The sequence below is a fragment of the Lagenorhynchus albirostris genome, chromosome 8 (assembly GCF_949774975.1).
Source record: "Lagenorhynchus albirostris chromosome 8, mLagAlb1.1, whole genome shotgun sequence".
Lineage (NCBI taxonomy): Eukaryota > Metazoa > Chordata > Mammalia > Artiodactyla > Delphinidae > Lagenorhynchus > Lagenorhynchus albirostris.
In genome coordinates this window covers 103,399,656-103,424,200 of record NC_083102.1, presented here as the reverse complement: position 1 = coordinate 103,424,200, position 24,545 = coordinate 103,399,656, and the positions used below count along the sequence as shown (strand labels likewise).

The 24,545-nt window shown below is 46.5% G+C and overlaps 1 protein-coding gene across 5 annotated transcripts in view; it reads right to left on the bottom strand.

Annotated features, from left to right (window-relative positions):
* Nucleotides 1-24,545, bottom strand: part of GRB10 (growth factor receptor bound protein 10) — a 196,562-nt gene that overhangs the window by 97,877 nt on the left and 74,140 nt on the right. For all 5 annotated transcript variants that reach the window (XM_060157514.1, XM_060157512.1, XM_060157515.1 and 2 more), the window contains one exon: nt 1,467-1,557. In XM_060157514.1, coding sequence (XP_060013497.1) covers nt 1,467-1,557 — 91 coding nt within the window. The remainder of the gene's footprint in view (nt 1-1,466; nt 1,558-24,545) is intronic.

Genomic DNA, 24,545 nt, shown 5'->3' with positions numbered 1-24,545 from the left:
GGAACACCGGCGTGCAGTGGTACCTGGGCTGGGCTGTGCTTCTGCGTCCCCTGCCCACCCTCCCGTGTGCTGGGGTACTGGGATGCTCAGGGACCTCCTCAGGGGAGGCTGCAGTGCTGTGGGGCCATGCCAGCTGCCTGGCACTGGTCCACATGCACTGTTTTCCAGGGTCTTTCAGGAGGGGGGTGTGCCCCACCCCAGCTCCCAGCGAGCTGCAGGAGCTTGGCCCCTACTAGTCCCTGGGACCTGAACTGCTGCCGTCAGTGGTGGCTTTGGGACCTGCAGCCTGGTGGGCACGGGTGTCAGCACTGCTCACTGCTCTGGGGGCATCTCCGTCCTGTGTCTGAGCCAGGCTGAGTCCTTTTGATTTTCCTGTTTTATGTGCCGTGTGTGCAGAATTACTGAACACTGGAGGGAAAGGTGGTCAATGTCATGATGGCTTAAAAGCCTGCACTGTCTGGGGAGCTGAGCTCAGCCTGGAGTCACGTCCACTCACTCCCCCAGGCCCAGCCGCAGCTGCTGAGACACACAGACCCCAGGTCACTCACTGTAAGCAGTGAGATGTAATAAGTTAAGATTTCCCTGAGTTTCAAAGCCGATGTGATCAAACCGGTACTCCTCTTGCATCACTTCGTGTGAGAGTTTTCTAAAAGGGCACCCTAAAATTACGCTTGACACAGGAAATCCCGACAGCTTTTACAAATCTTCTAATGCTTGAGAAAACATCCTTTTGACTTCATGGCTAGCTCCCAGACTTTATTTTTGCTAAATTTCATCCTCTTTCTCCTTAGGCAATTAAGAAAATCTGATTATTCTAATTCCTACCAGTTCTAAACCCTACAATTTCTGATACTTAAACTCTCTAATAATCTCAACTCTAAAGCACAGCCATGTCTAAATTATTAGATTATCTCTAATAATCTCAATCTCTAAAGCACAGCCATGTGTGCTTTTCCTGTCCCATCTCATGATCAGACCAATTATCTTCCTAAGTCCTGTCCTACGTGAAAGCTTGGGTTTATTAGACCTAAGTTACCAGACCTTGTAACCATTTAACCGGAAGAAACAGAAGGAATCCTGGGAAAGTAGAGAACTGCCAAGAGTACATACACGCAAAACCAGCTTAAGTGCAAATAAAAATGCCAAAATCAAGAGGGTCCCACCATGGAGGGGCCTCTAAGGTCGCCTTGAAGTTGAATCCTGGGAAAATTCACATGAAATCTGTTTGGAAGTTTTGCTCACTGAAGTTGGTTCACTGAAAGAAACTATAGGAAGATGTCATAATCAAGTATTTCTCTCTTTTATAGACTTTATTTTCCTTAAAGGGGAAGAGAAGAGCTAAGGTCAGCATCTTCTTATATCAGAGCCAGGAACAGTTTCTTAGAATACAAAGCCTAGCATCGCTGCAACGCTGTAGTGAGAGTCAGGGCATCTGCGTCAGGGCGCTTTCGTGACTCCGTCCTTACCTTGGTGATTCGCCAGCCGGTCAGGCGGCGCTGGGAAGCCGGGTCCTGCCAGATTTCCAGGACGGCGAGGAGATGTCTGTTCCACCTGGTCCTGGAGAGACAGGTGTGGAAAGGCTCTGGTCAAAAGAAGCACTTCACAGGGGTCACATCCACCACCCCCAGCATTTCTTTTCTTTCTTCCCCCATTTCTTACTTTTTCGATTTATTTACTTTTTTAGTTTTGAACGACCGTTGTTTAAAATACGCAGTAAAAGGAAAGTTAATCATAAAAAGGGATAGCCTGCTGGCTAGGGAGTTGGAAGAAAAAGTTACTCCTTGTTTTTGGCTTACATCGCTTTCCCCGAATAGCAATTCAAAAAGAATTCCTGTCAACTGCAGGGTTTAAGCCCTGAATGTAAAGAATTAGCATTCCATGGGGCACAGGCATCTTCTGTGACAATTCCTGGTGATCGAGCCCTAGGCGGTCTGTTACCTGGGAAGGAAATGCCCAGAGACCGTTTTATAATTGGACCCTCCACAGAGCATCCAGAGCTCAGTGGCAACTGCAAAAAGAGATTTTCTTAATAGTATAGATGTATTCACATTCAGTGTTTTTCCTACATCAGTTTTAATAAGTCATATTTTTATAGGTGCTTGTCTAATCTAAACTTCCAAATTTATTGGCATATTATTCATAACATCCTCTGATTTTATTTTACTATCTGAAGAGATGTCACTATAATTTTCCTGTTACTGGTTGTTGGTGGGATCTTTCTCGATTTGGTTCACTGATTAGTGGGAAATACATTTTATTGATATTTTCCAAGAATAATCTTTTAGCTTTTTTGACCCTCTCTATTGTATTTTGTTTCTATTTCAGTATTTTTTCTCTTTTTTTTTTTTTTCTAATTTTATTGGAGTCTAGTTGATTTACAATATTGTGTTAGTTTCGGGTGTACACCGCAGTGATTCAGTATATATATATATACACACATTCATTATTTTTCAGATTCTTTCCCCTTGTAGGTTATTACAGAATACTGAGTAGGACTCCCTGTGCCATACTTAGGTCTTTGTTGGTTATCTATTTTATACATACTAGTGTGTATATTCAGTGGCATTTTTTAGACCTCAGGTGAAGAGAAAAATTTTCAGCAAAAGTTAAAACAGCAACATTAAAATCAAGCCCACAACTCCAGGGCTTCCCTGGTGGCGCAGTGGTTGAGAGTCCGCATGCCAATGCAGGGGACACGGGTTCGTGCCCCGGTCCGGGAGGATCCCACGTGCCGTGGAGCGGCTGGGCCCGTGAGCCATGGCCGCTGAGCCTGCGCGTCCGGAGCCTGTGCTCTGCAACGGGAGAGGCCACAACAGTGAGAGGCCCGCGTACCGCAAAAAAAAAAAAAAAAAAAAAAAAACAAGTCCACAACTCCAGAAAAACATCTTCATGGGATTATAATCAAGCCAATGAAAGATACATTAAAACATGGACAAAGAAAATGGGCCTGTAAAATATTTCCATGCTTAAAATAAAGTATTAACAGTGATTAACTTGGGGTGGAGAGATGACAGACTTCTCTGGTAGATTTAAGAAGCTTTCGTAATTTTTTATAAATGCACATATATTGCCTCTGTAATTGGAAAGGTTTTAGAACTGTGTCAGAAAGTATAAGATCTGCATGGAAAATCTATTAATATTAATAAAAATTGACACAAGTACAAGTAGCTACCTTCGGCATCCTGGTACCACAAAGCTCCGCACATGGAAAGTCCCCCTCCCCCACCCCTTGGGTGCCGGCATGGCGTGGAGCTTATGCTGCCAGCCGAACTCCCATTTCATAGATGAGGAAGCTGAGGCACGGAAGGAGCGTCCACCCGCTATCACCCCATGGTTAGGGGCAGCCCTGGGACTGGACCCCAGGCAGCTGGGCCCCAGAACCCAAGTGCCTTCCAGCCCAAGCTGCTCACACAAGAAACTCCAAAAAAGCACATTATTCTGACAAGACACTTTACGGCCTGAATGCTCCCCCCACCCCCTGGCCAGTGGCTTCTGCATCCAGAGCCCTGGCCTGCCCGGGGGTAGGAGAGGATGGGTGATAACCCCACTGTGTGCCCACAGGTGAGGGTCTGGTCCACACTCTGCTGGGGCCACTCCCAAGAGAGGGAGGGCAGAGCGGGGAGCAGCAAGGAGAGAGTCCAGAAGGGAGAGAAGATGCTTGCTACCCGGGGAGCACACAGCCGCCTTCACACCTTCCTCCAGAAAACCTGGGAAAACTGAACAAAGACCTCTGGTAAGGGAGAGATTTTCACACGCTTCTCTCTCTCTGCTCTCCCCCTTCAAAAGGAACAGCTCTCTTTTGGCTTTTTTAACCACAGACATAATGCTTGCTAGTTAGGAAAATCTAGATGCTAAAGAAAAGTATAAAGACAAAAGTGAACATGAACCTCTCTTCTCTCACCCAAGGATGTTATCCTATCAGCAGTTTCTGGGCTGTTCTTTCAGAGAAAAAAAAAAAAAAAAATGCACACACAGAGAGTGTGTACAGATGCAATGGTTGAATTATTTATGGATAGCGTATATGTTATATTTGAATCACATGGGGGTTACAAATGATTCTGATAAAAAATGGAATCACAGTCATGACACCTACTGCTATATTTTAACGTAGCTTTCTGAAATTTTCCATGGCAACAAACATTCCCCATCAGCCCTTTCATAATTCTAGCATACCCCATTAAGTAGCTGTGTAACACGATTTCTTTCATTAATACCCAACTGGCGAACGTAGAGTTTGTTAAGAAAGTAAGGTTTTGATTGGGAGAGAGGAGAGGGATTAGTTTGGAGAACATGGTGTCTGGGAGGCAAGAGTGATGCCACTAAGACTGCCCCCCTCCCCCGCCCACAAGGTGCTGAAGGTGGAGCTGGGCTGTCAAGGTTAGAGTACAGGGTGGTCCCCCCAACCTAAGAGATTCAGCAGTCTCCCCATCCGGGGTCACCCCACCTATTTTCAGCACCTCCACAGCCCAGTGTCTCTCCATCCAATCGGCTCTTTACCATCTGAGAAAAATATTTTTTTCCTTCTTTTCCAAATCTTAAAACCACCCACATAAATTTTTGCAAATACAAAGCAGACACAAAAATTAGCCTAAATCCCATGACAGTGGGGTAAGGTAGCATTCTCCTGGACTTTGCACCTTTACTATGCATAGCTGGACACTGCGGAAATCACATGGTATAAACAATTTTGTGTTTTTTCCCCAACTTATATCACAAGAGGTTATTTTAAAACCTTGGTAAATATCATTTTTTTCAGATTCTAAACTACTCTCAGAAACACTTTCAGCCATTTGCAAATTTCAGATAACATAAATACAATCAAGCGAATACCTTTGTGCATACAACCTTGTCCACATTTCTGATCATTCGCTTAGGATCCCCAGAGGTAGAAGGCCTAGGTCGAAAGTTAGGTGCTGTTTTTTGAGTCTAGACACACACTGTCAAGCTCTCGTTCACTCAGCTTACCCCTCCACCTGAAACAGAGACCTGCCCACTTTCCAACATCCCAGGCAGCTAACACTGCGATGGTGACTGTTTTGGAATTTTTACCTTGCCAGCCAGTCCCAGAGGCAGGCAGTGGCCTAATCCTGTGGTTTTCACAAGCAGGTCTTAAATCCTGAAGTTGGACATTTTTTTCCTATGCTTATCAGGCCTTTGTGTTTCTCCTTTTGGACTACCCTTTTTTTGACAGGCCAGCTGGACCAGTGCAAGGGCTCCCAATCGAGCCTCTGTGAAGGAACCTCAGTCCCCATCACCCAGCTGAGGGTTTGGGACCAGCGTCTGGACTCGCCGAGTCAGTTGGCAAAATCTGTCAAATGGGCCGCACACCGCCTGCAGGACGGCTGGGAGGGCACCAGCCCTGAGGCCCTGGACTCCCCAGATATGTCGGTCTGTCTCTTAATCTCCCAGGATGAGCTCTTTATGTGCTAAGAAACAAAGTCTGGCCCTCTTTGTAGCAAATACTCTTCCCACCTTGTCTGAGATTTAATTACGTTTTTTGATTCTCAGAGTTTAAGTCAACGCAGTCAAGTTTATTGACCTTTTCTTTGGGGCTCACTATTTTACACTTGAAGCACCCGTTTACGTGTCGTCCTGGCTTCTTCCCCGACCGGGTGCATTCTCTTTCATCCCTCTGCCATCTATTTTGGAGGGCAGGAAGAGGTGAGGCCAAAAGCTGACCAGTCCACGCAGGCCCATTTATCACCCAATCTTCCCTCGTGCCTGGTCTGGAAGGTCACTTTCACATCCCACGTTACAATCCACGCACACAGGGGTCTGTGGTCCTCGCTCGTGCCACAGACCTGCTCCTTCCTGGGCTAGCGCCCAGGTTCCCATGCTCACTGCTGCTGGACACGTTTACCATCAGCACATGTTTCCCCCTTTGCTGCTTTTACATGAGTTCCTCAGCCACTTTCTTCTAAACAAGCAGTGTCAAAGTGTCACAGGGAAGAACAAATCTGACTCCATATTGGATCTGTTTCTTTTACTTTAACCTTTGTCCTCTATTGCTTTTGCTTCGAGTTAAATATACAGGAGAGCCCATTCTCAAGGCTCTGACCCTTAAGGATATAACACTTTTCCATTCATATAGAAATAAAAAGTTGCAGAACAGAGAGTAACATTCCTCTTGCTGAAGGTTTACAGGAACATTGTGAACTGACATCCGTGGACAGCTGCAAGAACAAAGGATTGTGACACCAAGACGCCTGCAGCCACCAACCATGCCCCTCCCTCACCTGGCCTTTACAAATACTTTGCTGAAACCCTTCGGGGTAGTTCGGGGTTTTCTGGGGCATAAGCCACCCACCTCCTTGCATGGCCCTGCAATAAACCTTTCTCTGCTCCAAACTCCGATATTTCAGTATAGTTTGGCCCCACTGTGCATCAGGAACGTGGACCTGCGTTTGGTAACAAAAGTCTGCTTAGATTATTTCAACTTCTCATCTGGAATATTTCCTTATATTTAAGGAATTACGACCCATTACTAACACGAATGTTGGGAGTGGACCGTCTGACTGAAATCAGACCACACAAGCGTCGAAAGTATAAACCAAGAAGCTGTGATACCCCACATATTTCAAAGGGTTTGGGGGTCCAGCTGACCTGAGGCCCTGCTCAAGGCAGGCGTTTCTGGGGCTGGGCGTGGCCTGACAGGTAAACAAACACCTCGGTGTTTCCTGTGCACCTGCCATTCTGAGAGCCAGTCACCCAGCAACACGCTGCCCTCCTGAGAACACCTCTTTTCAGTGATGTGCACAGCAGACCCCACCGAGACCTCTGTTCAGAAAACAAGTAACCTTCTAACCTAATTTAAGGCAACCTTGTCTAAAGAGCGTGACCAGATTTAGCAACTAAAAATACAGAACGTTCGGTGAAACTTGAATTTCAGACAAACAACTAATAGTTTTTCTGGTGTATGTCCCAAATATTGCATGGGGCTTATCCTAAAAAAATGTTGTGGTTTATCTGAATTTAACTTGGCAGGCTCTAGTTTATCTGGCAACTCTACACCTAAAGTACCATTTGAAATCTGACAGGCTTGCCTGGCAAATTACAGCAGTAAGAACAAAATCTCGACAATTGCCTCATTTGTTCATATATAAAACTCCCAGATCGAAAGAGCAGAAGTCAGCGTATAGAAGCTTCAGACAAGAATTCTATTATCTTGCAAAGCCAAGAGAAATGAAATAGTATGGAAACTGATGGTGTTTGTAAACTAAAGCCAGAGCACGAAGGCCCACCGTGGCATAGAACAGAAACTCCCCACAGTGCTGGAAGGTCAAGTGCAGAGGAAGTGCACAATAATACAAACTGGGACCAGGGTAAAGTCTTCTCGCTGGGCTGGCCTGGTCTCCTCCAGGGCTAGTCTGGTCTGTCTCGGGGGGTTCTCCCATCCCAGGTTGGTGGGCCTCCCTCTTGGTGAGGGGGTCAGAGTGGCCAGGCCGGGGCCCAGGGCCAGCAGTACACAGCCTCCTTGTCTGCACGAGGCCCATGGCCTGCAGAGGGAGGCGCGGGTTCTCCTCTGAAGGTGGCCACTAGCCGACGATGCTTCTCGGAAGCACGGTCCTTGGTCACAGTGCTGTTTGCCCCTCGGAGAGGTGGGCGGCTGGGAGCCCCTTCGTTAAAGCTGCATGGGTCACTTCACCATTTAGTGCTGGATCCCAAACCCACGTGCTTTAGAAACATTTTCCAAAGTCAGAAGCAAGCAAGGCCCAGACACCTTCCTCCTGCAGGGTGACCTCGTGCTAAGTGATCTCGTCCAAGCCTCGCTGAGCCCTGGGAGCTGGTGGGGGGTGAGCCACAGGGTGCGAAGGGGCAGGCAGGAGAGGCCAGACGTGGACTGATTCTCCAGCACGGCTGTGCGATTCCTCTAGAAAGTTCCTTAGTGAGCCCCACTTCTGGGGTCGCATGAACGCCCCCAGGCTTGCTCCTTCGGGCCTCTTGCTGGCTCCAGGCTGGGGCACCAACCTGGCCAGCTCCTCTGGACCCTCCAGTCCCACCCTGGACCTGTCCTCCTGGCCCCCCGGGAGCGCCCACTGCCCACTGCTGAGGCCTCTGCCCATGGAGGGGCTGCGGGGGGGAACCTGCAGGTTCAAAGATTACACTTGAAAGTGCCTCAAGCTGGGGTCAGGACTCCACAGGGCCTGGCGACAGGGCTTGGGCCCCTCCCTGTCATTCCCAGAGCATCACGCTAGTCTCACCTGGAGAAACAAGTGAGAAATGCAGACTCCAGGGCCCTGTTCAGTCCTGAGTCTGAGCTGGAGTCTGAGCTCCTTACCTTAGGTGATTCACTCACTGGAACATTCCAGGGGCCACAGTCATGTGCCTCCCCCTCCTGCTCTTTGTGGAGTCCCCACTGTCTGGAATATTCTCTGCCCTCCATACACACCATCTGCTCAACCTCCAGGTCCAGCCCAAAAGGCACCCCCTTCTGGAGCTTTCTGTGACAGCCCACAGGACCGTGGTCACTTACCCCTCACCCCGCTGCCCTGCTTCAATTAAAGTGAGAAGTAAGGAGGGTGCACCCCTCCTCCCCTAGAGCACCGACCACTCTGTCCCCTCCTCCCACCCCCAGCCCGACCCCAGCCTCACCGCCGACTGCTTCTCAGGGAGGCGGTGAAGGTGGAGGCCCCAGGATGGAAGCAAGGCCTCGGAACGCTGTCCTGGGACACACAACCCCCTGCTGGAGGCCAGCAGAACGACCTGTGTTTCAGCAAAAACCTTGACAATGCAGCCTGGGTGCAGAACAGGCAAGAGGCCAACTGTCAGCTGGCACTCACGCCTAATAGACCCTGGCCTAAGCTGCTGTGGAACAGTACAAGATGCTCAAGAAGAACACTGCTCCAGGGACCAGAAAACGTTCACTGGGCAGGTGAGCAGTTCTGGGGTCACATATGCCTCGGAGAGCAGCTAGGAGAATTTGATGAGACCGGAGTGTAACAGTCAGCACAGCATCTGCCGGGTAACAAATGAGAATGGACAGGTAAGGCCAGACTCTGGGATCAAATCCCTGGTTCCAACCTGCTGGTTAGTCCTGTGACATTGGGCAACTTCCTGCATCTCTGTGCTTCCTTGGGGAAGAATGGGGACCTCACAGGTCGGTTGGGATGATTAAATTAAAATGATGTAAACAAAGGGTCTGTCGAGTGACTAAAGCTACCAGGTGTTCAGTGATGGTCAGTAAGCAACAGGGACAAGAAGTCCATAAACAAGATCTCTCTCTAGTGGGCGCCCCAGGGATTTGTCCTCACACCTGCCTGTATACAATCTCTCAGGGACCTGAATAAAGACACAGTAGGTGCCCTTAGTTACCCTGCTAAGTTGAACAAAGATCAACACCACAGAAAACAGAACGAGAGGAACTGAAATGTACTCGACAAGCGAGAATGCTCAATCAGAATCTACAAGCAGAAATCCAACGTGAATAAACGTAAACACTAGAGGACTCAAAACCAACCAGCCAACCGGCCAACAGTGCACGAGAATGGTGTAGGGGAACGGGCAGTCCCAGGACAGCAGCCCGAGGCGGCGGCTAAGACAAAGCCAGAGTGGCCCCAGCCACCCACAGCCCTACTGACAGCTGGCCCTCTGCTGAGCAGGGAAAAGACATAATGACAAGGGATCCCCGCTCCAGCTCCCGGCAGCTCTTGGGCCTCCCCCAGGCCTTTCCCACCAGGTAGCCCTCCTGCCCCCTGACCTTGCTGCCTGGAGAAACTGCTGACCCCCAGCTAAGGCACAACAGGCCAACGCTTCTGAAAATCAACAGGGGAATGCAAGTGCCATGGCTTCTGTCATTTCACACAAGGTGCAGTTAAAGCTGTAAAACAAATCAAAATGGAAATCCACCAAGCTATGAGACGGCTGTCCTAGTGAAGAATAGGCAACTAAATGGCCCAAAGCCCGCTTCTGTCCACGGCATGTATGTCTTACTGTAGAACTTTCAAACATATACAGGTGGGGAGGTGTGATCCAGATTTCATAGTTACCCTCCCCTGAGCCACAGACAATCACTAATTTTTATTAAAAATGGGTGTGAAGATTCCAGTTCAAGATGGTGACATAGGAAGATCCTGAACTCACCTGTTCCTACGGACACACTGACCTTACAGCTACACAGGGAACAACCTGCTCCTAAAAAGCCTACGGCTGGCTGAGTGATGCCCGCACGTCAGGCAAACAAGAAGGAAACCATATCAAGGCAGGAGGGAGGGGCTGGGACACGACCTGGCCATAAACCCCACCCCTGGCTCAGGGACCCACACCCGGGAGAAAACTCGAAATCTGGAGCTTCTCCCGAGGAGCAAAGGTTCAAACCCCACATCAGTACCTCAACGTGTAGGGTCTGCACCTGAGAGGCAAGCCTGAAAAAACATCTATTGAAAACCAAAGGGGCTCATGTCCCAAGATGCACAGGACTGCAGTGATCTGGACGGGCCCACGTGCTTGGACTCACCCGCCCAAGAGCCCAGCTCAGAGGTCAGTGCCATCTTCACAACCTCTCTCTGCTGCACTCTAGAGCACCAGCATCTCCTGGAGGGGAGCTTTACATACTACAGGTGCCCTTATTTCCAGGTCAGGTGCCCTGGTTTCAGCAGTTGCTACCCAGGGGATGCCACCTGGTCACCTGGTTCTGGAGGCCAGAGGGTCTGCATTCCTGGGAATCACAAGACTCTGGCCATCAGAGAGATGGTTCGTGCAAAGATGCACCCTACGGCACTGCACAGAGAGCAGATGGAGCCCCAATATTTGTGACGGCCACCCAGGGGACACCACGAGATAGTCTGTCCAACGGGGCTTACTTTTGGGGCCCCTCACGACTGTATATATTTATACACTTTTGAAAGCTAATGCCTGAGGGTCTGGCTTCCAAGCAGCCTGTACTGAGGTGCTGAGATCCTCCCCTTAAACACACTGACAGGTTGTGGTACATCATCAATGACTGGGAGACATCAAAAATATAATGGGCTTCCGAGAGAAGCACAAAGGTTTGACTGATGACCAAGAGCTGGGGTAGGGTTGACAAGAAAATGTATGAAATAATAATAAATCTCACTGAAAGGTAATTATATAGTATAGATATAAACTAGGCACTTATAAATAATTAGTTAAGGGATAACAAGATAAAAAGATGTAAAACATGACATCAAAAACATAAAACGTGGTGGAGTGGGAGAGTAAAAATGCTGGGCTTTATTTAGAATGGGATCAAACTGAAGTTCTTATCAACTTAAAATAGACTGTTACAGATGTAACTTATTAAGCCTCACAGTAACCACAAAGCAAAAACCTATATAGAAAATATACAAAAGAAAAAGAGAAAGGAATATAAGCATTATATAAGCACTAAAGAAAGTCATAAATCATAAAGGAAGAGAACAAAAGAACAGAGAGGAACTACAGAAACAGCCCGGAAAAAGAAAATGGCGGTAAATTCATACCTATCAATAATTAATTTAAATATAAATGGACTAAACTCTTCCATCAGAAGACATGGGGTGACTGAATGGATAAAAATATAAGACCAGGGCTTCCCTGGTGGCGCAGTGGTTGGGGGTCCGCCTGCCAATGCAGGGGCGTGGGTTCATGCCCCGGTTCAGAAGGATCCCACATGCCGTGGAGTGGCTGGGCCCGTGAGCCATGGCCGCTGGGCCTGCCCGTCCGAAGCCTGTGCTCCGCAACAGGAGAGGCCACAGCGGCGAGAGGCCCGCGTACCGCCAAAAAAAAAAAAAAAAAAAAAAAAATATATATATATATATATATATATATATATATATATATATATATATATATATGACCAATCTATAGGCTGCCTACAAGAGACTTAATTCACATATAAGACCACACACTGACTGAAAGTGAAGGGATGGAAAAAGACATTTCCTACAAATGGAAACCAAAAGAAAGCTGGAGTAACTATACTTATATCAGACAAAAGATCTGGAAACAAAGACTGCAATAAGAGACAAAGAAAGGCATCACATAATGATAAAGAGGTCAACCCAACAAGAGGATATAACATTTGTAAATATCTATGCACTCAACACAGGAGTGCCTAACTATATAGAGCAAATATTACCAGAACTAAAAGGAGAAATAGATAGCAATACAGTAATAGTAGGGACTTTAATACCCCACTTACATCAATGGCTAGATCATCCAGACAGAAAATCAATAAGGAAACATTAGCCTTAAAAGATACACTAGAATACATGGCTTGTACAGATATACACAGAACATTACACCTGAAGGCAGCAGAATACACAATCTTCTCAAGTACACATGGAACATTTCCCAAGCTAGATCTTATGTTAGTCCATAACACAAGTCTTAATAAATTTACAACAGAAATCAGATCAAGCGCTATTTTCTGATCATGATAATATGAAACTAGAAATTAATTACATGAAGAAAACTGTAAAATTGGCAAATAAGTGGAGATTAAACAATATGCTACTGAACAGCCAATGGTTCAAAGAAGAAATAAAAAAATAAAAAATACCTTGAGACAAATGAAAATGGAGTTATAGCAAACCAAAATTTATGCGATACAGCAAAAGCAGTTCTAAGAGGAAAGCTCACAGTGACACAGGCCTACTTCAAGAAACAAGAAAAGTCTCAAACAACCTAACTTTACACCTCAAGGAATTAGATAAAGAAGAACAAACAAAGCCCAAAGATAGGAGAAGTGAGGAAACAAAATTTAAAACAGAAATAAATGAAATGGAGACTAAACAGGCGATAGAGAAGATCAATGAAACTAAGATCCCAGTCTTCGAAAAAAATAAACAACATTGACAAACCATTAGCTAGACTCAGCAGGACAAAAAGAGGACACAAATAAATAAAATCAGAAATGAAAAAGGAGACTTTATAATTGATATCACAATTTACAAAGAAACATACGAATCTACCACAAACAATTACACACCAACAAACTGGACATCCTAGAAGAAATGGATAAACATCTAGAAACATACAACCTACTAAGGCTGAATGATGATGAAACAGAAAACCTGAACAAACTCATTACTAGTAAGGATATTTAATCAGTAATAAAAATCCTCCCAACAAATGAAAGTCCAGGATCAGATGTCTTCACTGGTGGATGCTACCAAACTTTCCAAGAAGAATCAATACCAATCCTTCTCAAATTCCTCCAGAAAACAGAAGAGGAGGGAACGCTTCCAAACTCATTTTATAAGGACAGCATTACCCTAATACCAAACAAAGATGCCACAAGAAAAGAAAATTATAAGCTAATATCCCTAATGAACATAGATGTAAAAATCCTCAACAAAATATTAGCAAAGCAAATTCAACAATACATTAAAATGATCATATACCATGATCAAGTGGGATTTATTCCAGGGATGCAAGTATGATTCAACATATGCAGATCAGTCAAGATAATACACCAAATTAACAAAATGAAGGCTAAAAAAATCATAATCTCAACAGATGCAGAAAAAGCATTTAACAAAATTCAGTATCATTTTTGATAAAAACTTTCAACAAAGTGGGTATAGAGGGAATATACCTCAATATAATAAAGGTCATATATGATATGCCCACAGCTAACATCATACTCAGTGGTGAAAAGCTGAAAGCATTTCCTCTAAGATCAGGAACAAGACAAGGATGCCTACTCCTGCCACTCTTATTCGACATAGTATTGGAAGCAGTAGCCAGAGCAAGTAGGCAAGAAAAAGAAGTAAAAGTTATCCAAATTGGAAAGCAAAAAGTGAAACTCACTGTTTGGAGATGCCATGAAGTTGTATATAGAAAACCCTACAGGCTCCATCAAAAAACTGTTAGAGATAATAACAAATGAACTCAGTAAAGTTTCAGGATACATAATCAATTGCACCTATATATACTAACAATGAGAAATAAAGAAAATAATCTCACTTACAATTACATCAAAAAGAATAAAGTACCTAAGAATAAATCTAACCAAGGAGATGAAAGGCCTGTACACTGAAAACAATAAGACATTAATGGAAGAAACTGAAGATGCACATGAATGGAAGATAGTCCATGCTCGTGGATTAGAGGAATCAATGTTGTTAAACCGCCCACATTATCCAAAGCAATCTACAGATTCAATGCAATCCCTATCAAAATTTTTCATTTTTCAAAGAAATAGTACAAATAGTCTTAAAATTTGTACGGAACCACGAAAACCCCGAATAGCCAAAGCAGTCTTGGGAAAGAACAGCAAAGCTGGAGGCTTCAAGTTCCCTGATTTCAAACCACAGTTGGCTCTCCATGTCCATGGGTCCTACATGTGAGGATTCAACCAACTGCGGATTGAAAATATTTGAAAAAAAAATTCCAGGAAATTCCAAACAGCAAACTTGAATTGCTGCACACCAGCAATGCAATACATTTATGGTGTATTTCCAATGCTTTAGATAGTGTTTACATGGTACTGGGTATTATAAGTGATTGAGAGATCATTTAAAGTATATGGAAGGATGTGCACAGGTTATACACAAATACTACACCATTTTATATAAGGGACTTAAGCATCTGCAGATTTTGGTATCTGAGAGGGGTCCTGGAACCAATTCTCCGTGGATACCAAGGGACAACTGTGTATTACAAAGCTATAGTAATTAAAACAATATGATAATGGCACAAAAACAGACACACAGATCAAAGGAACAGAACAGAGAGCCCAGAAATAAACCCATACATATATGGGCAATTACTTATGACAAAGGAGCCAAGAATATACAATGGGGAAAGACACTCTCTTCAATAAATGATGTTGGGAAAACTGGACAGCTACATGCAAAAGAATGAAAGAATGAAAAAGAATGAAATGCAAAAGAATGCATAAGAATGAAACTCAACCACTATCTTATACCATACCAAAAAATTAACTCAAAATGGATTAAAGACTTGAACATAAGACTTGAAATCATAAAACTCCTAGAAGAAAACATAGGTGGTGAGCCCCTTGACTTATGTTAAGGATGTCTTGGTGATGATTTTTGCAATCTGACACCAAAGCAAACGACACAAAAGCAAAAGTAAAAAGTAGGACTATATCATATTAAAAAGCTTTTGCACAGCAAAGGAAACCATCAACAAAGTAAGAAGGCACCCTAGTGAATGGGAGAAAATATTTGCAAATTGTATATATGATAAGGGGCTAACACCCAAAATGTATAAAGAACTTATATAACTCAACATTAAAAAAAAAAAAAAAAACACCAAACAATCCTATTAAAAAATGGGCAGAAAACCTGAATAGACATTTTCCCAAAGAAGATACACGGACGGCCAACAGGCACATGAAAAGATGCTCAAAATCACTAATCATCAGGGAAATGCAAATCAAAACAATGAGATATCACTGTACACCTGTCAGGATGTATTATCAAAAAGATAAGAAATGAGAAGGGTTGGAGAGGATGTGGTGAAAGGAAACTATGCATTGACAGAAATGTAAAATGGTGTAGCTACTATGGAAAACAGGATGGAGGTTCCTCAGAATATGAAAAACAGAGCCACCATGTGATCCAGCAATTCTATTTCTGGATATCTAAAGAAAACGAAAACACTAATTCGAAATGATACATGTACCCCCACGTTCACTGCAGCATTATTTACAATAACCAAGATACGGAAGCAACCTACATGTCCACTGATGGATGAATGGATAAAGAAGATATGGCATATAAACAGAATATTATCCAGACATAAAAAGGAATAAATACTTGCCATTTGTGACAACAAGGGTAGACCTTGAGGGCATTATGCTAAGTGAAATAGGTCAGACAGAGAAAGATAAATACTATATGATCTCTTGGTCTCTCGTGTAAGTGGAATCTAAAAAATTAAAAAAAGAAAGATTGGGAGTTTGAGATTAGCAGATGTAAACTATTATATATAGGATGGATAAACATACTATAGCACAGGGAACTACGTTCAACATCCTGTGATAAACCATAATGGAAAAGAATATTAAAAAAAAGAGTATGTATATGTATAACTGAATCACTTTGCTGTACAGCAGAAATTAACACAACACTCTAAATCAACTATACTTCAATAAAATAAAAAGAATTTTAAAATAAAGCTCACAGATACAAAGAACACATTGCTGGTTGCCAGAGATGGGGGTGAGGGCTGGGAAAAATGGGTGAACGGGGTCAACAAAGGGTTAAAAAAATGCAGAAACAGAAGGTTTCCATTACAATCCTGGGGACCAGGCATGGTGCTAGACAATTACATGAATTCTTATTTCCATCCTTTCTTTCACAGGTACTGTTTTACACCCATTCTTACAGACGAGGAGGAAGGAGACTGGCCCCCAGCACCATGGCTAGATACCGTGTGACCCGTAGGAGAATGCATTCTCACCAGTACTGAGCTACGGGTGCTACACAAGCTGTTACGCTACCAGCCAACCACGCAAAGTCCTGAAACGTCAGAGAACTTGACAAAACCTGCAGTATCAGCACGCCACATTTTGCCAGGTGCAAGGTCTGCAAAATTAGCCCCTGCCCCCAATGGAAATAACACTCATAATAAATGACCTAGAGCCATTTTTTGCCCCAGGTGACACTCGGCCTGTTTATTCTATGTAAGAGCACAGACAACAAGAGGTATTCATCAAACTAACCCTAAAACCAAATCACACACGTGGCTTCTCCTGGGTCCAAGAAGCTGTGATGAGAGTATCCACACACAAAATTAATCCACAGTCGATCTGAGAAAGAAATGGAAAATTTTATCTGAGCCAACCTGAGGATTATAACCCGGGAGACGGTCCTTCAGTAAAGCCCTGAGGACTGTTCTGCCTGTTAGAGGTCAAAGCAAGGTTACATAAGTTTTTGGACAAAGGGTTACCCGTCAAATGGTGTGTTACTGACAGCGTACACGACCCAGATCTACACGCACAAAGTGAGTAGTGGGTCATGGGTCTTCGTGGCCCCTCACAAGATGAAGAAAGAAGGTCATCTCCTAAGGAGTAGTGACCCTTGATGAGATGAAGGAGTGTTATCTCCTAAGGAGGTCTGGTTACTGCAGATGACCAACCCACACTAAACGTGGGGGACGAGGACCAAACGGGCAAACGAAGTTTTATGTTTAAATTTTTCTTCCCTTGCCATAAGATATGAATTTTACTTCATCAAGAGAAAGGAAAACTTACCACGCCAGCCTTCCTGAATCAAGGAGTGAGGGTAAGAATACATTCTAGTTATGCTGTATGAATACAGGCTATTGACTCTGACTTGCAAATACATGGACCATCTCTAAGTACAAAAAATTTTTCTCCAAAAGAGGAAGATGCCCGCCATGAACCTCTTCCTCACATCAGTCACAGTGGGTCTCTGCCCACCTGACTACACCCTGATCCAGGACCCCGCCCATCTCCTCTCCAGCCCTCAAAGGAAAAAAGCAAGTCTTACAGTATTTGAGGGCTTCTAACTATACCTTAGTCCTTAAGTATGGATATAAGTTAACCTGTAAATTAACACATGGGGAGGTAACACACTGCGTAAAACTCAGAACGAGGGCTGGGTGACTAACAGCAAAGACCAGGTTTTGCTTCACAGAAGGGGCAGCTGTCACTCGGAGACCCATATACCAGGGAGGTCGGTGGTTGGCAAACACCAACAGTCTCATGACCGTACACTTTTACAAGGGGTCTGTGTCTTAGAAGCTAGGGAAAGGTGGGGAATTCCTGCCAAAACAATTACTGTGGCTCAGAGAAGCAGCCAAACATCTCAAGCCAGTGAAATAGTAACTAACCAGAAACATGACGTCACAAACAGCCCGCTTAGTAATGACAGCACAGGGGTCCCTGTGCCACTCACTCTACTTCCATTCTTGCTTTCCTGCGAGGTTGAAGGTTTTCCCAAGTTACTAACGTACTGATTTTAAGCAAAACTGGTGGGTCCTGTCATAAACCCTGCCACGGGTGTCCTGGCTGCCCACGGGGGCCCACAGAACTCTCTCGATGCAGACTAGAAGCCAGAGGCCATGTGAGATACCTCATGGCCTTCTCTCCCGGAAGAGAACCCTCGGCTGGGTCACTGGTTCTCAGCAACACCCGGCCATCTGCACCCTGTCCTCCCCTATCCCCCCTCGGGAGGGACCAATGAGTCAGAGCGAGGCAGCACTTTCCTGATGACCTGGTCGCTCAGCCCACGTGACAGGAGAGCAGGGGTTCACTCCGGACGGAGCACGGCTGTGGACGTGACCCGACCCATCAAGTACCGAAGGCCCCGCCCCCCGGCTGGGCATGTACTGCCGCCGATCCCGCCGGGGCAGGCATGACATTGCATCGCAGCCCCTCTACAAGACGGCCGGGGAGGGGATGCTGGTAGCGTAACAAACGCGTGAGCAGCAGACGTAGGACAGGACAGGAGGGCCCGCTCGTCCTACCACCCGCTTGGTTTGTTCCCTGGGACCCTCCTCCCTCGAGAAAAGGAAAATGAATACAGACCAAACATCCACTGATACAACTAATGGACTAATACAATGTCCACTTGTCAGCTGGGCCAGCACACAGCGCCCGGGTCAGCTTTAGGCTCTAGAGGGACTTGTCTGGGAAGCGAGAGGACGTCCGCCGTCTAAAGCACCCTGGACAAAATGCAGCACAGGGTGTCAGAGCAATCTGAGGAACACACAGCACACTTCCAAACGGAATCGAATGTGTGCTGACTCTGTCCCCGGGGCACTCTGGCCAACCAGGACTCCACCTGCTGGAAGCGAATCTTGGTCCCCCCTCCCTGGGCCCTCCCCCATCACAGAAGGTGACGGCCCACACTGAGTCTCAGGGAGCCTCCAGGACCAGGCCCAACGCCAGCCACGGGCTGAATCCCTCCAGGAGACGAAGGGAGTCCGGTCACCCAGCTACACAAGGACCTCAAATGAAAAGGGCCGAGTAACGAAGCTGGCTGACAAGGCAGAGGCACAAGCTGACGAGAGCCCAGTGTGGAAGTCGGGGAGACGGGTTCAACATCCAGGCGCACTGGCCGGGCGACAACCCCCTACACCCCGAGCCTCAGCTTCCTCGTCTAAGGTGGGGAGCCAGTCCTGAGATACCGCCCCCGGTGGGGCACACAGGGCACCGCGGTTAGGAGAGCCGGGGTCTGTCAGCACAAAGCTCCCCGCTTGCTCCCGCGGCCCCCCAGCCCTACCCCCGCGTCTACCAGCCCCGCAGGCATGCACCGGGCACCGGGTGCTTCAGGGATCGGCCGCAGCGGGGCTACCCTCCCAGCAGGGCGCCGGCCCCGTACTCCCTGCCCCCAGTCAGCAGGGTGAGGACAGGCGTCGCTTCCCTGGCCTTTCTCAACAGCCATCTCAGAACTTGGAAAGGGTTCTCACTGCCCTGGTGGACTAGGAAAAGGCCCCAGGGTTTAATATGATGTAACCCTGGGGTGGCTCTTCCTTGTTTCCACGTCCCTCTGGCGAGCAGAGGGCACGAGGCCAGGGGTGACCGGCAGCCCCCGGCCGAGAATCTGGAGTCAGAACGAGGGAAGCTGGGTCCCCAGCGCATCCCACCTGGGTTCCCACACAGCACCTGGCTCCTCAGAGGGCAGGTATGAGGCGGGGCAGGGCAGGGCAGAGCTTCCAGAAGCATGGTGAAGGGCCCCCCCACCCCCGCTGACAGGTCAGGTGATGTTCCCTTGAGGCTATCTTCCTCGGAGTTTTGTGCAAAGCAAGTGGCCAAGACAAAGCAACAAGGACCTACTGTAGAGCACGGGGAACTATACTCAGTATCTTGTAATAATCTATAGTGGAATAGAATCTGAAAAAGAATATATATACACACACACACACACACACACACACACATATATATATAAAAGCAACAAGGACCTACTGTAGAGCACGGGGAACTATACTCAATATCTTGTAATAATCTATAGTGGAATAGAATCTGAAAAAGAATATATATATATACACACACACACACACACATATATATAAAAGCAACAAGGACCTACTGTAGAGCACGGGGAACTATACTCAGTATCTTGTAATAATCTATAATGGAAAAGAATCTGAAAAAGAATATATATATATATATATATATACACACACACACACACACATACATATATAAAAGCATGTGTAACTAGACCACTTTGCTGTACAACTGAAATGAACACGATATCGTAAATCAACTACACTGTAGTTTTCAAAAAAAGGGGCGTGGGAAGCACAGCACCTCAGATCCCAGGGCACAGCACACGGTTCTCCGTCGAAGGTCTGCTTGCCCCTGTGGGACTTCGGGGTCCCAACCTCAGCACGGGCTCCAAGAAGCTGTGCACCATGTCCTCCGTGTATGAAAAACCTTATTGTGACACGAGCCAAACACATAAATCGCCACTGTGACAAACTCTCTGATCCTGAGCAAATAACTCCACTCACTGTGCCTGTTTCCTCATCTATGATGTGAGGTCTTTGCACCACATGACCTCTGTACTTCTTTTCAGCCCCAAAGCCGATTCTATATATTACATACAAACGTTCTGCGGCTAATTTATTCCTAGAACCATGGTTGAAATAATATTATGGGGACTTCTGTGCTTCCAGCCAAGATAGAATACCAGGGATTGCACGTACCCTCTCTTCTTAAATAACCAAAAATTGAAGTGGTTTTCATACACTGGACACCAGGCAGCACAGGACAGCACTCGAGAGAGAGGGGAAGCAGATGTGGGGAGATCTCCCAGGGCAACCCCCCTTGAGGGCTCCAGAGAGTTTCCAATCGGCAGTGCAAGGAAGGGGTCTCAGGCAGTGTCTGGGGGTCCTTCTAAGGAGGTGGAATTCAAAGTTCAGGGAGGCCGGGGCAGAGAGGAGGTTGTGGCATGGAGGAGGGCCTTAGAGACATGCAGGGGGTGCCCTAGTGCAGGCACTCGAGGAAGCTACCAAGGCCAGGAAAGAACCACCAGAAAGAAGCAGGCAGAACCATCCCCAGAGCTCACACAGGGCAGGATGAAGTCTGCATTCATAGCAGCCACACGGGAAACCTCCTCACACACGAGACGCTGAATCGAGTCCTCAGGAGGGTCTTGCCTTAATAGTGAGAGCAAATTAGGCCTAGACCTAAAGTGATTCTAGGCCCAGCTCACAAAGTTTAAACGCAGGCTTCAGAAGGAGCAAACTGTTTCCAAGAAGCCTAACTGTTCCTGTAACAAATTTCCCAAATATTTAAAGGAACACCCACAAAAAGAAAACAAAAACAAAAACAAAAAAAGCCAGCACTCAAGCATGTAAAATTCGCGTCTGGTATCCAGTCAAAAACTGCCAGGCATGAAACGAAAATCAGACCCATATTGATAAGAGAAATCAACCAAGAGAAACAGACCTAGAAATGTCAAAGACAATAAAACGAGAAGACAGGTGTGTTAAAACAACTGGGATAAATATATTCCACGTGGGCTTCCCTGGTGGCGCAGTGGTTAAAAATCTACCTGTCAATGCAGGCGACACAGGGTCGAGCCCTGGCCCTGGAAGATCCCACATGCCGCAGAGCAACTAAGCCCGTGCCCACGCGCCACAACTACTGAGCCCGCGCGCCACAACTACTGAAGCCAGTGCACCTAGAGCCCGTGCTCCGCAACAAGAGAAGCCACCGCAACGAGAAGCCCGCACTGCAACGAAGAGTAGCCCCCGCTCGCTGCAACTAGAGAAAGCCTGTGCACAGCAACAAAGACCCAATGCAGGCAAAAAATAAATGAATTTATTAAAAAAAAAAAAATATATATATATATATATATATATATATATATATATATATATATATATATATTCCACGTGTTCAGGAAGGGAAAGGAAAGCATGACCTGCTAAGTAAAAAAAAAAATGAAAGATATACAATGACCAAATTCAACCTCTGGAGAGGAAAAATACACCAATGGAATCAACAGCAGATCAGATGCTGCACCCCTTCCCCGCCCTCCCTCCATCCCGATGTCTGATCTCCAAGAACACACTGGGAAACTCCCTCCCACCGAGGGCTGGGGTGGTCTGGGGTTGCAGAGCCCCCATGAAGATACAGCAATGGAAACCCAGAAATACTTCAGTGAAGGCCACTCAGCCACCCTTCAGCTCGGTGCCTACGCCAGACACAAGAAGCAGCCTCAAACCCTTCCTAATGCACACTCTAAGCAGCCCCCAGCCCGGAGACCAGCCTCCTAACCCCACGTCCGCCCACACTCTCCGGGTGGCCACATCAGCATGTGAACCCAGGCCGTGCCACAGCTCACCCTGAACCGCTGGCTCGCGGAGAAGCCAAGACGTGAGTCCTGCACATATCACATCCCAGGACAGGAGACAGAGGACAAGCCCAGGGACCCCGAGCCTGCACCCTCAAGCCTCGCACTGTGGCCCTAGTTCAGTCCGAGAACTTGCTCCTTAAGAAGCAGGTTTCGTAGGGCTTCCCTGGTGGCGCAGTGGTTGAGAGTCCGCCTGCCGATGCAGGGGACACGGGTTCGTGCCCCGGTCCGGGAAGATCCCACATGCCGCGGAGCGGCTGGGCCCGTGAGCCATGGCCGCTGAGCCTGCGCGTCCGGAGCCTGTGCTCCGCAACGGGAGAGGCCACAACAGTGAGAGACCCGCGTACCGCAAAAAAAAAAAAAAAAAAAAAAAAAAGAAGCAGGTTTCGTAAATGCATCAACCCCCGCTTCACTGGGACCCCGAAACATAACCCACCGACCCTGACGATCAGCCCTGGAAACCCTGAAAGCAGAAACTGCCTTTCACGGCTCTCGGTACAAGAGAGCTTTGCCAAACCAAAGAAAAGAAGCCTACAATTAGCGATCAATGGCTTTAAGCTCATGGGGGACGAGAGAATCCTCCCCAGGGCGACACAGTGACCAGGCCAGCACTCACAGTGCTTCAGAGGCGAGGGTGCCCCACAACTGGGTCACCTACGGATCAGAGAAACATAGCTGATCTTCAAAGAGACTCACCCATTCAACATAAACACACCAAGCTTCTAGTATAAGGCGGGCACATTAGTGCTTACAGCAAAGATCCTGTCCTTTTGTCTGGAGAAAACAGATAGTAAGCACTAAACATACTATGCAATTTATTTATTTATAATTTAAGAGGGCGGGGCCATGGAATAATAAAAGGATAGCTTGCAGCAGGGTAAGCAGGAAAGGAAACTGCGATTTAAATAAAACTCGATGGAGGACCTTACTCTCTGAAAAGGGGCCTCGAGCAAAGACTGGAGGGCGGAAGGCCCAGGAGTCAAGGGCGATATGGACCAAGGACCTCTGCCCAGGTACTGGTGGCAGCCTGGGCAAAGTGCGTTCAATATCTTCATCTTGATCGTGACCATCCTTAACAACCACAGTAGATGCCGCTTTCCCTGTGAAATAAATGTCAGATGCAGCCTCTTACATTTCCGTCATACTTTGGAAGTTTCTACCAATAATAATGACGTGTTTTTCCTATGAGCTTACGCTCCTTTTACGGTTTTTTTAAATTTATTATTTAAGCCCAGTCCCTTTCTCCTGAGCGGGCTCCGCAGCACTTGGAAGCAGCTGTTGGAGACAGCCTTCCCCTCCCCATCTCCAGCAGCCGGGGCAGGACTGAAAACCTTCACAGAACTTCCTACATCTCAGCAAGCCCAGGAGAACTTCCCAAAGGCTGAAGGCCAGAAAAAGAAATGTCAGATTTCCACCGCCTTTCCAGAAAAACTAAAGCACAGTGACAGAAAATTCAGTAAGATCTTTCCTTAAAGATTAATTAGAGGACAACCTCATAGATGTTGATAATAATGGTAGCCTTCGATTATAGGAACTTCAAACACTTTTCTTTTGACTTCTGCCTAGTTAATAAAAAAAAATAATAATAATTTTTAAAGGACCAGTGGCCACATTCTCATGGTCTCCCTCGAACATGCATAAATATTTAGCGTGTTCTGGGGAAAGTGCCAAAGTGAGTGTTTACTGTATACGAAGATCGTTGCTGGGTTAATAACTGCAGGGGAGGCCCAGGGAGCAGAGGACACTTTGCCCAAAGAGGAAAAAGTAGCCAGGAACAATACAAGGACCCAGGCAGGCCACTGTGAGACGCAGTATGAGCTAAACACGGCGAAGAATATTACGGAAACCTAGCTGCTCCTATAAAGACCACACGCTTAAATAGGAAATTAGAGTCAAGAAGCTCGTGTTGAAATTACTCCATATGCTTCAATAAAAGGAGTAGTTTTCAGGTTCCTCCTTCTCCAAAAATGTACCATTTTTGAAAAACAGTTGCAACTGCGAAGTTTCCGTCCATCGAAACATTTTCTGCGTGATCACGACCTGCCCCTGTCCTCCAGCTGCCCGTCCAATGCACCTGCAGAAAGGATCCAGCTTATTCATCCCTTTGCAGCCGAGTAAAAAGGAAGTTCTCCAGCGCCCAGACCAGCCAAGAAAGTGCCACGCCACCCCATCGCCTCCAAGACACATTCTGCTTCATCTCCAAATCTAACCAGTCGTTAAGAGGACCACCGCGTGCTCGATGGGCCATAATCAGATATTACAACATGGTGACAGGGCCCCGCCCGTGACCCCGTC